Below are 10,780 nucleotides of genomic sequence, written 5' to 3'. Positions count from 1 at the left end.
TTGTAATTACTTCTACTTCCTATGCTTTATTTTGTACGTTTTTTAATTTGTACTCAAATAAATTCAAACAAGAAAGTAACATGCTTGTTTTTAATTCATTACTTACATTTATTTGCAGCATAAGGGAAAAGTGAGTAATATTTGCAAATACATCACTTTTCAAACTATCCAACTCATTTGAACACTCCTATTGTTATGAAGTGCTTTGAAAGAATAGTCATGACCCACATCAAAAAGAGCATCCCGGCCACTGTGGACCCTCTACAGTTTGCATATCGCCAGAACCGGTCCACGGATGATGCAGTCAACACTGCCATCCACACAGCCCTTTCTCACCTACAGGGCCAGGACACATACGTCAGAATGCTATTTATAGACTATAGCTCTGCTTTTAATACAGTCTGCCCCCACAAACTCACAAATAAGCTCCTCACACTTGGCCTGTCTCCCTCCCTCTGTAACTGGGTGTTTAACTTTCTAACAGGCAGACCCCAGTCAGTCAGAGTCCACAATCGCACATCCAGCTCAAGAATTGTGAGCACTGGGACCCCACAGGGGTGTGTGCTGAGTCCGCTCCTCTACACGCTCTTCACCTACGATTGCGTGGCCTCCCAGAACAACACCAGCATCATTAAGTTTGCGGATGACACTACAGTCATCGGCCTGATCACTGGTGGTGTTGAAACATCATACAGAAGAGAGGTGGCGGACCTCATAGCTTGGTGTCGTGATAACAATCTCCTTCTCAATACAGATAAGACTAAAGAGATGATCATCGACCCAAGAACAAGGGAAAAGGAGCCGCATAGACCCCTGTTTATTGATGAGACTGAGGTGGAGAGGGTGAAAACCTTCAAGTTCCTTGGCACACACATCAGCGAGGACCTCAGCTGGTCTCACAACACCCAACAAATTCTGAAGAAGTCCCAAAGGAGACTGTACTTCCTGAGAAGACTGAGGAAATTTGGCATGTCCACCACAATCCTGAGTTGCTTCTACAGATGCACTATGGAAAGTGTCCTTACCGCCTCCATCACTGTTTGGTACGGTAACTGTACGACACGTGATAGGAAGGCACTCCAGCGGGTGATCAAGACCTCACAGAACATTGTTGGGGCAGCCCTCCCCTCACTGCAAGACATTTATAAAACTAGAGTCCTACGAAGAACACACAACCTCATCAAGGACAGCACACATCCACAACACTCATTATTCACACTCCTACCGTCAGGCAGACGCTACAGGAGTTTGAAGTCCAGGACCACAAGGCTGGCAAACAGCTTTTACCCACAGGCCATCAGGCTTCTCAACAAAGCACTCACACACGCGCACACTCATAGCACTTTATTATTTATTAATTTATTTGTTTGTTTGTATTCATGTCTCTTCTGTTGTTGTTGCTTAATTTATTGGTATTTATGTTTCTTATGTTCTTATTCTTTTTCTTGTGTTTTCTTTCTTTTCTTGGAAGAATGAACAGAATAAGAATTTCATTGCATAGCAGAACTGCTGTTTTACTGTGCATATGACAATAAAACTCTTGAATCTTGAAATATAAAGTACAACCAAACAAAATGAATAACGTCAAGTCAAAAATCTATTTAAAGTTAGACTTACTTAGTAGAAATATTTGGACGGAAGACGGAAATACGGACTCACGCGTCACAGTGGCAGCTGCTCTGGCCAATAGAAAGTCACTTCCTGGATGACTGACGTGCCAACCGACCAATCGACGCTCGTCTGAAGTCTACTCGGCTGTGGTGCGCGTGGAGCTGATTTGCAACCCGCCGAAGCAACAGCAAAGAAGAAGGGAAAATGTCGCTTGGCTCGACGAGGACCGTTCTAGGATCAGTGTGACCGCATAGCAAGCCGGTGAGTGGAACCACCGGCATTAGTTGCGTCTTCGAGACCGGCGGTGCTGGCTTGTATTGAAGGTCCGGTCCAAAAACAGCGCACGCTTCTCCGAAAAGGTTTTGTGTGTTCGGGCTTGGAACCGCAGCACAAAACAGCAAGACTGTGGCAGCCATTTTGTTTGCAATGTGAGAGAATATTACAACGGTTGCAATGTTTCATCTCGATTGGCTAATAAATGAAAATAATTTCAACTTTGTGTTGTTCATTAGTATATTTACAGTGCCACCAAAGTGGCCCATAACAGGAAAAATAACAACAAAATTTTATGTTTATTTTTTTCTTACCTTACAGAATCGGAGTGTTGTGACGTCATCCCATGACATCTAAAGTAAAGCAAAGCAGATGAAGACTGAAGAATTACAACATTTATCATGCGTGGAAATGTGAAATATATTAAATATTGGCGTACATCAGGATAGCATGTATGGTGTAAAGCAGGGCTGTACAGTCAGTGATCTTATTTTGCTTATTTTATTTATTATGGATTCTTTTTCCTTTGATATCCTTACTCGTGTGTTTTATGTTGCAAACAATTCCTAGTTTGTGAAACAATGGCAATAAAAACCATTGTGATGGTGAGTAGGTAATATATGTTATTGATGAAGAATGCATCTATTGTTCTTCTTATTCCGCTGGTCGGGATGGTGTATTTGTGTTTGTAGGTGTGCTGCAGACACGCAGGCTGCTCTGATGTCTGATATCATTCCAGATTTGCCCTGCCAGCCGCCAGTTGATTTATTTTGCTTTCTGCTAATACCAGATACGTGTTTTGTTTGGTCTTGTCTTGTAGGAAGCGTTTGCTGCCGCCCAGAGTGATGACGAGCCCCCTAAAGGTGTAAAAAGGCATCTTAAAGTGTCCACAGACCGTCAGTCTTGATGGATCAGTCCACAAGGGTGCTGGGTCTGGATGCGCAGGGCAACATGGTGTTCACAGTGGTCAAGCCTGTCATGGGACTCTTCCAGGTGTCCTCCTCAGACCAAGTGGGCACTGTGACCCAGGGGGGTATGGGTCTGCAGGGCTTAGCTGAAAACACGCTGGTCCTCCCTCCCACACAAGACCAGGTCTCGCTGGAGACCACCCAGGTGGAAATGGAAGCCGTCCAGCCTCAGATGCAGGGTCCCGCCCCAGTCCAGGCTGAGGAAGCGGTGCAGAATCAGGGACCTCCACAGAACTCAGACTTCTCCACCCAGATGCCCTTTGCAGAGGTGTCCTCCCTCCTGGACCCCAACATGAAGGGCTCCAAGGCTCGTAAGTGGCAGGAATAATCATCCCACCGTGTTGGGCGTTATCACTGACATCCGTCCCCCAATTTTCTTAGGAAAACATCTCATCTCCTACGAGGAGATCAAACGTCGCCTGCAGGCTCCGGAGAAGATGTCCCTGCGCTCTCTGGCTGCCTACACCCGAGTGAGCCGAGGGCCAGCCAGCAAGAAGACGCTCCTGGAGTCCCTGAACGTCCTCGGCCTCACGCCCAGCACCACGACCTCCGTTTCCTCCTCCTTCTCCAAACTCACTGAAGGTTTGAACATCTCCTCGAAGTGCACCACGCTATGAAAAAGCTCCTCAGGTGTGTGGAAAACATCCTCCGTGTTTTCACGTCTTGTCAGGTGACACCAGAGCGTTGTGCGAGGACATGAAGGACTTCTCACACGACTACATTGACTACGGCAACATGGCCAAACAGCTCATCCCCGAGACAAACACAGTCCAACACTGGTCCAAAATCATCGAGACCAAGTACGTGACAGGTTGTGTAGGACAGAAGACAAGTACTCAAAGCACTTCCTTTGTGTAGGAACCACCTGGAGGACATGAGGAAGTGTTTCAAGGATCCCACCAATAGCGGCTCGTTCGACAGCGTGACGCACGGCCTGGGTCTGGGGATGCTGGACGTGGCTCTGGACGTGATCGTCATGGTCATCGAGCAGCAGATTCACATCCTGTCAGGCGCCGCTGCCACCGTGGGGACGTCCCACTCCGCCCGGCACACGCAACGCATCCGCAGGCGGCAGCGCAAGACCTCCAACAGAGCGTCCCTCGGGGTCAAGGAGCAAGGGAAGGTCATCTCCAAGGGCAAGGGGCCAAGCAGAGTGAAGAAGGAGATCCATCAGGAAGGCGGAGCTGCCAGCCCAGTGCAGCCTTGCAAGATGGATGACATGCAGGACAACGTGATCACGCTGGTGGCTGTGGGGTATGAGACGGTTTCTACTGGGCTTGCTGGGTCCACACCGGCCTGACGCCACTGGAGGTCTCACGAGGACCAAAAAGTAACATTTGATCACGTGGAAATGACCTTGGCTATCCTTGGGAGTAGCCAGTGTACAGCTTGTATGCATGTATGGACATGCAGCTCTCCCTTAATCCTCTTGGGTGTGGACTTACTGGAATCCTAAATGCTTCCTTCCTTCCTCCCTGTCACTTCCTTCCTTCCTTCCTTCTGCTTGAGTTGCCCCATAGATGCTCAGTTGACATATTCACCTTCATCCTCATCTTCCTCAGGAAGACACTTGGTACCTTGGGATGAGTTTGGACTCCCCGTGTTGGACCCCCAGGTTGTGCTTCTCAGTGCCACACCACATGTTGAATGCATCTGTCCCCTCAGCGAACCGCAGCTCCTCCAGTGCCGACGGCACTCGTGCAGTCTTGGACTTGTGTTACCAAGTATTGAGACCACAGTGGCTGTGAGTGGACTCCTTTTCAATAGTGCTGTAGAAGATGTACGCTGGCTACTCTAAAGTTGGCTTTGTTTAGGACTGCTCCCTGACAGGGCCTAATAAAGATGCTACGTGGTTAGCATTTGTGTTTCTGCAGTATTCCGTGTCAAAGAAGGTGTACTTGGACTAGCTTGTCGTGATGGTAGGAATATCAGCCGGCTCGCTAATACCTCCACTGTGCACAAACATGCGCAGATGGGAGAGAGGAGCTTTGGGGGGATTTGCACGGCGCTAAACCCCCAACAGGCCAGGAAAGAGAGCTGGCAGCGCCACCAGACGCTGGCAGCCTTCACTTGGCGCTAGGAGCTGTGGCAGGCAGCAGGAGGGCGCAGTGTGAGCTTTAAAAGGAGGCCTGTTTAAAACGTGGAGAGAAAGCAACAGGAGCTAAGAGGAGAGCAGGATGGGACATCCCCACATGCTGCTGACGTTCACGTACCCATCCGTCCACAAGTCCAGCAGCCTGCAGCCCCACGCGCCCCACGGTGAGTTGGACGCTCTGTGGTCCTTGGATGCTTGAGAAGTGGAAAATGTGCTTGCGGGCGCCACAGAAGTTCTTGTGTCTGATGACACCATTAGTCTCCAGAGGTGGTTGATCTTCTACCTAAGGGGGGTTTGGTGACTTGGCGGCGTTTGCCCAAACTTCCCATTAGACGCACCCTCCATCCTGCGTGCTGGTGCATTTGATGATGCTTTCTTTGTCCCCCCCAGCCACAGAGAATCTGAACAATGCTTTAGGCGCCATCAGAGTCCTCGGACTGGAGATGATTGAAGATGAGCTGAAGCCTCACTTGTGCACGGTGCTGGTGACCATCCAGGAGGGAAGTGAGTTGCTCTACTTTGTGGGCTGCATGTCTTCATCAGCCAATCAGCCGTCCTGGTGTGACGTGACGCTGTGGTTAGTCATTTAGTTTGGTTTAATTACGCGAGCTAACTGTCCTGGGCCAGCATGCTTCTGCACACCCAACGCAACAGAGGGGGCGAGTGTGCATGAAGCATCAAGTCCTCCTGAGGCTAGGTAGACATTCCACGCATTGAACGTCATCAGCTAGGATTTGTTCTTCCTGAGCTTGTATGATCCACACTTTTAGGTGCCTGAAGTTCACGTATCAAAACACGTTGTTCCGCTCGTGTCCAGACAAGGGCGCCGCTGAGCAGGTGGTGATTAGCGGCATCCTTCCGGTTCTGGCGTGGTTGCTGAGGAGCAGAGGTCCTTTGGCGCTGCTGACGGCCAGACTGGTGTCGGAACTCGCCAAGGAATGTAAGTCCACCCGTGAAGGGTTGTGAAGGGTACCGATGCGTACCCATGGTACGGCACCCAAGGGGCACCCGCATTGGCATCGACACCGCATCACGGTGAGCTCAGCTGGAATGAATGTTACTTTTCCTGGCAGCTGTGGTGCGTAAAGGGTTCGGAGACTCTGGCCTGGTCGTGGCTCTGCTGTCCGTGCTGACCAGTCCGGACCAGGACCTGCTGAGACACGCTGCCCAGGCCGTCGCTCGAGTGTCTTATGACAGCTGTAAGTGGAGGAAGGTAAGGAAAACACGCCAAGTGCTCGTTTGATAGTTCTCCCGCTGTGTCCGTCAGCTAAACATCAGCAGTCGCTCCTACGCAAAGGGGCGGTGCCTCGGCTGGTGGCCGTCCTGCTCCGCTTCCCCGGCAACGAGGTCCTGGAGGAGGTGTGCCTTCGGGCCCTGTGCAACCTCAGCGGCATGGGCGTACCGGAAGATGCAGGGGTGGTGTGGGAGAGGAACGAGTCCGCCACACCCGGGGAGTCTGTCTTCCACGGCGTCTCCTCACACACGTGCGGCTTCCTGTCCTCTGTGACATTGGTGCGCGTGTGCCACTGGGCGCCGGCGCAGCACGCCATCAGCATCGAAGTGGTGCAGCGATGCTCCACCTCCTTCTTGAACTTGCACGCCAACAAACAGGCCACCGGATGGTTCCCCTTCACTGGTTTGTGGAGATGTTCAAAGACCCCAGGGAGGAATGCCCCCAGGCGCTCCAGCCTGAGCACGCTGATGTTCCACACCTTCCTCTGATAGCCGCAAAGACGCTAGGCTAGGCTAGGCTAGGCTAGGCTAGGCTAGGCTAACTCACCGCCACTCTGTTTCTTCCTTGTTTGCCTCATGAAGTGGACTGTAAAGAGTTTACGTACGAAAAAAGGCAGCTTGCGTTAGATTCTGTTGTTTTCAGGATCAGTGTTGTTGTTGAACAACTGAAAGTACGAAAGCGGCTTCACGATGTGTACTACCCTTCCACAACTGCATGAAAAAGCAACATTTTAGCATCTCACTTCTCTAACAAACTGGGCAAACAAAGCTAATCTTAGTGTTAACCACTAGGTGGGGGGCTCGTACTGTACACCCCTTCCACGTAGTCTATGAGCTACTTCTTCCTTCAAGTTAACGTTGAAGTGAAGAATATTGGGCTTGTAATTGTAATTAGCGCTGCCATTATTGCTTGTAACTGGCTGCAGGCAGGCCTCCTCCCTCCCCCGTCCTAACTTTATTAGACTCTGCTAAGCACTGGAATGTTTCATGGCAGGAGACCAGTAACGCATAGCAAAGTTCACTCGGTGAAAGCTTCCAGAAGATCACTTGGACAGCAACGCATGGATGTTTAGACGGACATGATGGTCCAGTGTGGTGTTGAAATGAAGCGTTTGGGCTGGATGAAGCACGTTGGTGAGGCCAAGGAAACTTCAGGGCTACAAACTGCATCCAGTGACCCCCAGTTAAGTTGGGTCCGAGTGAGCAGGGCCGCATCAAGTACTCGGTCTGGAATCTGGGAGTGCTTCCGACTACCCAGCATGCTTTGCAGCATTGTAAAAAGTTAGGTGTTTAGAGTTGGTATAGTTAATGGTGTCCATCTTGCCTCGTGTGCGTTACCTTAGCTGGTACACGTCGGGCATGTTGTGAAGAGGCAACACGGGGCTCTTCTTCATCGCAAACAAACACGTTTAATCACCAAAGCTGAAGATGCAGGAAATTTGGCTCGGTTATATTACAGTCATATAACTCTGATCAATAATTCATCAGGAACGTTAGCATGGAAGGCTTTTAATTGCTGCTCGTCTTTGCTCATGAGTGCTTTCAGCTTGAATCCTGACTGTGTTTTCTGAGAAAGCAGCGCTGTGCCTAACATGGCCGTCATCCTAACAGGAAACACTTTGGCATTAAAGCCCATGAGATGATGGGCGTCTGTGTGATGTCTCATGAAAGTCAGCCATTTGTATTTTTTGGAAGTCAAATTGCTCCACGGCCTCCTGCTGTGAGCGACAGAATGAATACATACATCTGAATGAATGTTGCCCCTCATCCACAATCCTCATGTGGGACGTGAACACACTCCTTTCTTCTTTCTGTGCCTTCTAAAGACATAAAAACTGGTAAAAAGAGGCAACTAATTAATGCACGCCATGGGACTCGCCTATGAAAACACCTCCAAAAGGTTCCAACAAGGTGTAGTGGTTTTCCATCCATGCTGTGAGCGTGTAGTAGCAGCTACATTCATCATAACATGGAATACTTCCTTCCTGGGTGCATTGGTGTCACATAGCAACATAGAAAGGAACGCTACACCTAGCATCAAACACAAAAACACAGCTCCAATATGCATTGTTAACGAGTGTGTGGTGAAGCTAGTCGCTAGCCGGCTAGTAGCTAGCCGGTGTGGTGTGGCGAGGTGTCACTACGCCAGTAAGGTAGTTCTTGGGTGTAACGATGTTAATAAGAATAATAATAACAATGTGCTTCATATGCAGCTCACATGATGCAAACGGAGGTTTTTTCAGAAGCCTCATAGGTGGAATAGGTGTGTCCCATTACATGCATTCTTAGCTGCCTCTTGCTAGCTGTTTTTATATCTTTACAAGGCACAGAGAAGAGAAAGACGTGTTCATGTCTCACACAAGGATTGTGGATGATGGACAACATTCTTTTAAAAAGTACACTTTTCCTTTAAATCAATGTATGTTTTGCATCCTTATTCATTCATTCATTCATCAGGACTTTTTCTTAAGTGTATAAAAGCTTGTTCTGCATCACATGGCACCAAGACGCCCTCTACAGGCAGGAATACTTAATGACATCCTCTGACCGTCCTAACCTGGTGACCTTTAACCCTCACAGCACTGTCGCAGGTTGAAGTGACGTAGAAGCAGGGAGGAAGAAGGGAAAGGAAGGCGCAGGTGATGATGGAGGGAGGAGGCAAGGATACTGATGGTGGAAGAGTCGATGACAAGTGACTGCTGCTCTATGAGTCATGTAAACAAAGATGGCGGCTGAAGGGGAAGCGGTCACGCGCAACACAAGATAAAGGAAGGCGTCAGTGGCAGATATAACAATGGAGGATAGAGCGGAAAAGTAAAAGCCATCCGTCCATTGAAATGTCGTTTGCTTGTCCATGATGCCAGCTAGCCCCACAGTGGCACCCCCCATGTGCAAATGCTAGCGTACGTGTAATACTGTGCTGCACACATCAGGTTTGATCATCATGAGACAAATGGATCATTCGATGGTGAAGCATCCTTGCGTGCCATGAAGACGCTCGCATCTTCTTCCGCTGGGCAACACTCACATGAACAGGGGGGGGCATCCATTGAGGTGTGATTCTTTGGTGGAGGTATTTTTATGATGTCTCTTCACAACACATATGGAAGGTGAAATGGTGAAAGTTAAAAGTTTTAAGTCTGATGTTTTTTGCACTCAGGTTTCCTCCCACATTCCAAAACATGCATGCTGGCTTCATGGAGACTAATTGTCCACAGGTATGAATGTGATTGGTTGTCTAGATGTGCCCTGCCATTGGCTGGACACCAGTTCAGGGTGTACCCCGCCCCCGCCTCTCGTCCCAAGTCAGCTGGGATAGGCTCCAGCATGCCCCCTTGACCCTAATGAGGAGAAGCGGCATAGAAAATGGATGGATGGAAGATTTTTGCTAAAAGAATAAAAGATGAAGCCTTGATGCTGAGGTATCAGTCACTGGATGAACACCTGACATGGAAATCACATGCATCGTATGTTAAAAACATGTTTATAGTATTTACATTGCATAATGAGCATGTTGTATTGCTCATTGCATACACGGCCTTACTTGAGGTATAGTGCAGACGTCCAGCATGTGAGCAGTCCTCACCCTTCACAGTCACACGTGGAGAACACAGCAATAGTTGATTATTCTGTCAGGCTTATTGAAACTTCCACAGATCGACAGTGGAACCAGACGTTACTTTTTATGGTCAAAGCCACAAAACAGAAAAGCTGCAAAAACTTTGTTTATTTCAAAAGATGAGAATCGTAGAAGAAAATGAGATTTTAGGCAACAAGTTGCTCGGACTGGCCGAGTGGTTAGCATGTTGGCCCCACAGCCAGGAGATGTGGAAGACCTAGGTTGGATTCTCCCTTGGGCATTTCTGTGTGGAGTTTGCATGTTCTCCCCGTGTGTGTGTGTGTGTGTCGGGGGGGGGGGGGGGGGGGGGGGTTCTGGGTACTTCGGTTTCCTCCCACATTCCAAAAACATGCATGTTAGCTTCATTGGAGACTCTAAATGGTCCATAGGTATGAATGTGAGTGTTTGTCTATATGTGCCCTGCCATTGGCTGGACACCAGTCCAGGGTGTACCCCACCTCTCGCCCAAAGTCAGCTGGGATAGGCTCCAGCATACCTGCAACCCTAGTGAGGAGAAGCAGCATAGAAGATGGATGGATGGAAGCTGCTCGGACTACTTTGAAAAAGACGTGTATTTCCGTAATCTGGAAGATTTCAAAGGTTGTACAAATATTTATAGATAAAAATAATGCAGAAAAAAAGCTCCAAACTTGAAGTGGATGTTGATGATTCATTGTTGAGCTTGTAAAAATCTATTTGCTTGGCTTATTATTATGATTTGTTGTGTGTTGTTATAATCCAAGTGTTGATGGTGTAGGTGATTAAAAATCTAATGCATGTGATGCCTTGTCTTTGTTCAAGTGGGGGGGGGGGGGGGGGGGGGCAGGCAAAGGAGACTGTACTTCCTGAGAAGACTGAGGAAATTTGGCATGTCCACCACAATCCTGAGTTGCTTCTACAGATGCACTATGGAAAGTGTCCTTACCGCCTCCATCACTGTTTGGTACGGTAACTGTACGACACGTGATAGGAAGGCACTCC

At 48.8% G+C, this 10,780-nt stretch overlaps 2 protein-coding genes across 7 annotated transcripts; both read left to right on the top strand.

The window, feature by feature from the left end:
• Nucleotides 1-1,727: 1,727 nt before the first annotated feature.
• Nucleotides 1,728-4,708, top strand: si:ch73-127m5.2 (uncharacterized protein LOC561202 homolog). Of its 6 annotated transcripts, none has more exons than XM_054753409.1 (6): nucleotides 1,765-1,872; nucleotides 2,206-2,242; nucleotides 2,705-3,163; nucleotides 3,234-3,434; nucleotides 3,523-3,652; nucleotides 3,711-4,708. In XM_054753409.1, exons 3-6 carry the CDS (start codon nucleotides 2,791-2,793, stop codon nucleotides 4,150-4,152), a joined length of 1,146 nt encoding a protein of 381 aa, XP_054609384.1. In that variant the 5' UTR covers nucleotides 1,765-1,872; nucleotides 2,206-2,242; nucleotides 2,705-2,790; the 3' UTR covers nucleotides 4,153-4,708. The 6 variants fall into 6 exon arrangements, with proteins under 6 accessions (XP_054609383.1, XP_054609381.1, XP_054609384.1 ...); XM_054753410.1 differs by lacking the exon at nucleotides 1,765-1,872 and adding an exon at nucleotides 1,892-2,039; XM_054753408.1 differs by lacking the exon at nucleotides 2,206-2,242 and having other exon boundaries at nucleotides 1,728-1,872.
• Nucleotides 4,709-4,864: 156 nt separating this feature from the next.
• On the top strand, nucleotides 4,865-10,106 carry si:dkey-21e13.3 (uncharacterized protein LOC100150043 homolog). The gene is made up of 6 exons (XM_054800568.1): nucleotides 4,865-5,111; nucleotides 5,338-5,536; nucleotides 5,575-5,606; nucleotides 5,696-5,887; nucleotides 6,021-6,146; nucleotides 6,215-10,106. The coding sequence occupies exons 1-6, from the start codon at nucleotides 5,030-5,032 to the stop codon at nucleotides 6,667-6,669; spliced, it is 1,086 nt and encodes a 361-aa protein (XP_054656543.1). The 5' UTR covers nucleotides 4,865-5,029; the 3' UTR covers nucleotides 6,670-10,106.
• The last annotated feature ends 674 nt before the right edge of the window (nucleotides 10,107-10,780 follow it).

The sequence above is a fragment of the Dunckerocampus dactyliophorus genome, chromosome 15, assembly GCF_027744805.1.
Source record: "Dunckerocampus dactyliophorus isolate RoL2022-P2 chromosome 15, RoL_Ddac_1.1, whole genome shotgun sequence".
Lineage (NCBI taxonomy): Eukaryota > Metazoa > Chordata > Actinopteri > Syngnathiformes > Syngnathidae > Dunckerocampus > Dunckerocampus dactyliophorus.
Note: the sequence above shows the minus strand (reverse complement) of the source record. Positions and strands in the feature narration are given on the sequence as shown.

What these genes read in the sequence shown, in the direction of transcription:
- si:ch73-127m5.2 (XM_054753408.1), top strand. Translation starts at nt 2,791, where the DNA reads ATGGATCAGTCCACAAGGGTGCTGGGTCTGGATGCGCAGGGCAACATG. An exon ending in CATGAAGGGCTCCAAGGCTC is followed by an intron (nt 3,164 to 3,233) that starts GTAAGTGGCAGG and finishes CAATTTTCTTAG; the next exon opens with GAAAACATCTCATCTCCTAC. An exon ending in CTTCTCCAAACTCACTGAAG is followed by an intron (nt 3,435 to 3,522) that starts GTTTGAACATCT and finishes ACGTCTTGTCAG; the next exon opens with GTGACACCAGAGCGTTGTGC.
- si:dkey-21e13.3 (XM_054800568.1), top strand. Translation starts at nt 5,030, where the DNA reads ATGGGACATCCCCACATGCTGCTGACGTTCACGTACCCATCCGTCCAC. An exon ending in ACGCTGTGGTTAGTCATTTA is followed by an intron (nt 5,537 to 5,574) that starts GTTTGGTTTAAT and finishes GTCCTGGGCCAG; the next exon opens with CATGCTTCTGCACACCCAAC. An exon ending in TCGAGTGTCTTATGACAGCT is followed by an intron (nt 6,147 to 6,214) that starts GTAAGTGGAGGA and finishes TGTGTCCGTCAG; the next exon opens with CTAAACATCAGCAGTCGCTC.